The sequence below is a fragment of the Aquarana catesbeiana genome, linkage group LG02 (assembly GCF_042186555.1).
Source record: "Aquarana catesbeiana isolate 2022-GZ linkage group LG02, ASM4218655v1, whole genome shotgun sequence".
NCBI classification, from domain to species: Eukaryota; Metazoa; Chordata; class Amphibia; order Anura; family Ranidae; genus Aquarana; species Aquarana catesbeiana.
The window spans coordinates 8,905,536-8,908,966 of NC_133325.1; the positions used below are offsets into that span (position 1 = coordinate 8,905,536).

The 3,431-nt window shown below is 47.1% G+C and overlaps 1 protein-coding gene across 1 annotated transcript; it reads left to right on the forward strand.

Moving 5' to 3' along the window:
* Window positions 1-823: 823 nt before the first annotated feature.
* On the forward strand, window positions 824-3,094 carry LOC141126613 (E3 ubiquitin-protein ligase TRIM39-like). Its single transcript, XM_073612529.1, has one exon. The coding sequence runs from the start codon at window positions 946-948 to the stop codon at window positions 2,548-2,550; it is 1,605 nt and encodes a 534-aa protein (XP_073468630.1). The 5' UTR covers window positions 824-945; the 3' UTR covers window positions 2,551-3,094.
* Window positions 3,095-3,431: the final 337 nt, after the last annotated feature.

Below are 3,431 nucleotides of genomic sequence, written 5' to 3' on the forward strand. Positions count from 1 at the left end.
CCCATAACTGACCTCCTCCATCCCCATAACTGACCTCCTCCATCCCCATAACTGAGGTCTTCCATCCCCCATAACTGACCTCCTCCATCCCCATAACTGAGGTCTTCCATCCCCCATAACTGACCTCCTCCATCCCCATAACTGAGGTCTTCCATCCCCCATAACTGACCTCCTCCATCCCCATAATTGAGGTCTTCCATCCCCCATAACTAAGCTCCTCTATGTCCCATAATTGAGGTCCTCCAGCCCCATAACTGAGGTCTGCCATCCCCTGTAACTGAGGTTCTTCATTCCCCAGGGTTTCTCCCCCTAGTGAGTAATGAATTGTATTGTAACTGTTACTGTCTGTCCCCATGTTGTAAAGTGCTGTGCAAACTGTTGGCGCTATATAAATCCTATATTATAATAATAATAATAATAATAATAATAATAATAATAACTTGTATTCATATTTTTAGCTCTCACATGAATTACTTTTTTTTACATTTTCCTACATTGATCCCCATCTACTATATAGTTACCAACTCCTCTATTTTATTGAGGTCTTCCTGTAAAGTTTCTGTCTCCCGTTGTGAAGTTATTATCCTGTTTATATTTGTATCCTCAGCAAACACTGAGATTGGACTGTTTTTATTTCAATCTCTTCAGGTTGGAATGAGTTCATCCCCTCCAAGGAGACACACTGTTGTCATTCCTTTCCCCAGCCGCTCTCACTTGTTGTAAAGAATACAAAGTCTCTATATACACAGCACTGTTCTCCATAGATGAGTGCAGGAATCTCACTTCCTATTCACCTTCTAACATTACACAACCCTCTTCCATCATTATCTCGCACACACAGCCAGTCAGCTCCTCCTCCTCGTTCTCAGCGGGAAATGAAGATCACACCCAACTCCATTCTTTCTGAGTATCGGAGACGATCACTTCTCTCTTCTGCTCTTAGCGATGGCGTCTGCTGATCTGAGGAGGGAGCTGGACTGTTCCGTCTGTCTGAACATTTATACTGATCCAGTAATGCTGTTATGTGGACATAACTTCTGCCGGGTCTGTATTGAACGTGTGTTGGATACACAGGGGAGGTCTGGAGGGTATTCCTGTCCTGAATGCAGAACAGAGTTCCAGGAACGTCCCGCACTGTGCAGAAACATAACTCTGTGCAACATTGTGGAGAACTTCCTGTCTACTCACCCAGGCGAGGAGAAGTCTGAGGTCTTCTGTACTCACTGTGTGGACTCTCCTGTACCTGCTGTGAAGTCCTGTCTGCTCTGTGAAGCTTCTCTGTGTGATAAACACCTGAGAGTCCACAGCAAGTCACCAGAACACGTCTTATGTGACCCCACCACTTCTCTGGAGAGCAGGAAATGCTCCGTCCATAAGAAGATCCTGGAGTATTACTGCAGCGTGGATGGTGCCTGTATCTGTCTGGCCTGCAGGTTGGATGGAGCTCACCACGGGCATCAGGTGAAAATGTTGGCTGCGGCTTTTGAAATGAAGCAGGAGAAGATGAAAACTGTCCACCAAAAACTGAAGACAAAGCAAAAAGAGGCAGTGAGGAGAATTCAACATCTTCAGGAACACCAGAAGAAAGTGATGAACAAAGCAGATGGGGAGAAATCAAAGATCACCGTTCTGCTTGGAAACCTCAGGAGACGTCTGGAAGACCTGGAAAAGAAAGTCCTGGGGGAGATCTCCGAGCAGGCAGAGAAGATCTCCATCTCCATCTCAAATATGACCCGGGAGCTGGAGATAAAGAAGGAAGAGCTGTCCAGGAAGATGGGTGACATTGAGGAGCTGTGCAACATGACAGATCCATTGATTGTCCTACAGAAATCAGAGACTGGGGACTTGTGTGAAACTGAGAATGGAGATGATGAGGACAGAGAGAGATATGATAACCTTAGGGATCTGGACATGGGTGGGATCTCACACACATTGCACACAGGGTTATCTGATATCATGTCTGGGATAAGTAACAGGATGGAGGAAGCTGGAGACAAGTTTCTGGATGAAAGCACCGCTGGTAATAAGCTACAAATCTCAGAAGACGGGAAAACTGTAACCGCCCTTCCATCACCATTCAGGAATCTTCCAGAAACACCAAAGAGGTGTGAGTTTTCCCAGGTAATGAGCAGTCAGAGTTTCTCCTCAGGTCGGCATGTCTGGGAGGTGGATGTTGGGGGATCAGATAAATGGGATATCGGGATGTGTTACCCCAGTGTAAAAAGAAGCTGGAAACCTGAAATATGTTTCAAAAGGGACCACCCTGACCTAGTGCAATACAAGGACAAATACTGGGGTACACATAAGTACACTGTTCATTATGGATTAGCTGGACACTCAGAATATAACAGTCCTTACACTAAGATAATCAGGATGTATCTGGATTACGAGGCCGGAAAGATCTCCTTTTATGAGCCGTCTGTCCCCGTCAGACACCTCCACACCTTCACCGCCACCTTCACTGAACCCCTCCATGTTGTGATCGGTATGTGGGATGATTATGGTTATTTAATGATATGTGGTGGGAGGGTCATAAAGGATCATAAATGAGAAATCTGCCCAGAAACTGGTGACATCACATAAAGGAGGGATAGGATTGGAGGAAAGCTGAAGCAAGCTTCTCCGCACTAAGGGATCCCCAATACTCAGACACACTCTGCCCATAACACTCTACCTAGTTTGTTCTTAAAGTGGAGTTCCACCCAAAAGTGGAACTTCCACTCATTAGATTACTCCCCCCCTCCGGTGACACAGTTGGCACCTTTCAGGGGGGAGGGGGGTACAGATACCTGTATATTACAGGTATCTGTACCCACTTCCGGCATAGATACCCGCAGAATCTGCGGGTATTTACGCCACTTCCTGCACCCTCCCCGCTGCCTGCTGGGAAACACACGGGTCCCAGAGGCAGCAGGGACCATCCGGATTGCGCTGCGTGACTCGCGCATGCGCAGTAGGGAACCGGGAAGTGAAGCCGTACGGCTTCACTTCCTGATTCCCTTACCGAAGATGGAGGCGGCAGCACCCGAGGACGGAGAGACGCTTCGGCCTCGGGTGCCGACATCGCGGGCGCCCTGGACAGGTAAGTGTCCATGTTTTAAAAGTCAGCAGCTGCAGTATTTGTAGCTGCTGACTTTTAAAATTTTTTTTTTCGGTGGCGCTCCGCTTTAATTTTCGATGGAGGGTGGAAGGGTTAGACCCTCTGTAGTGTTTTTTTTCTGTCTATGTTCCCACTGTGAAGACCCATCCCTTCAATATGTTCTGGGGAACATTCTGGGAAAAATGTTGAGTTGTCAACAGAATAGGAGGAATCTTCCAATTGGGAGGATACTTGTTCCAGTGACAACTGAAGATTTTCCTTTCTGGGAGAGCCTCACTTCCTGTTGTGTCTCCGAGACAGGAAGTGAGGGAAAGTCTTCCCAATGGGACAT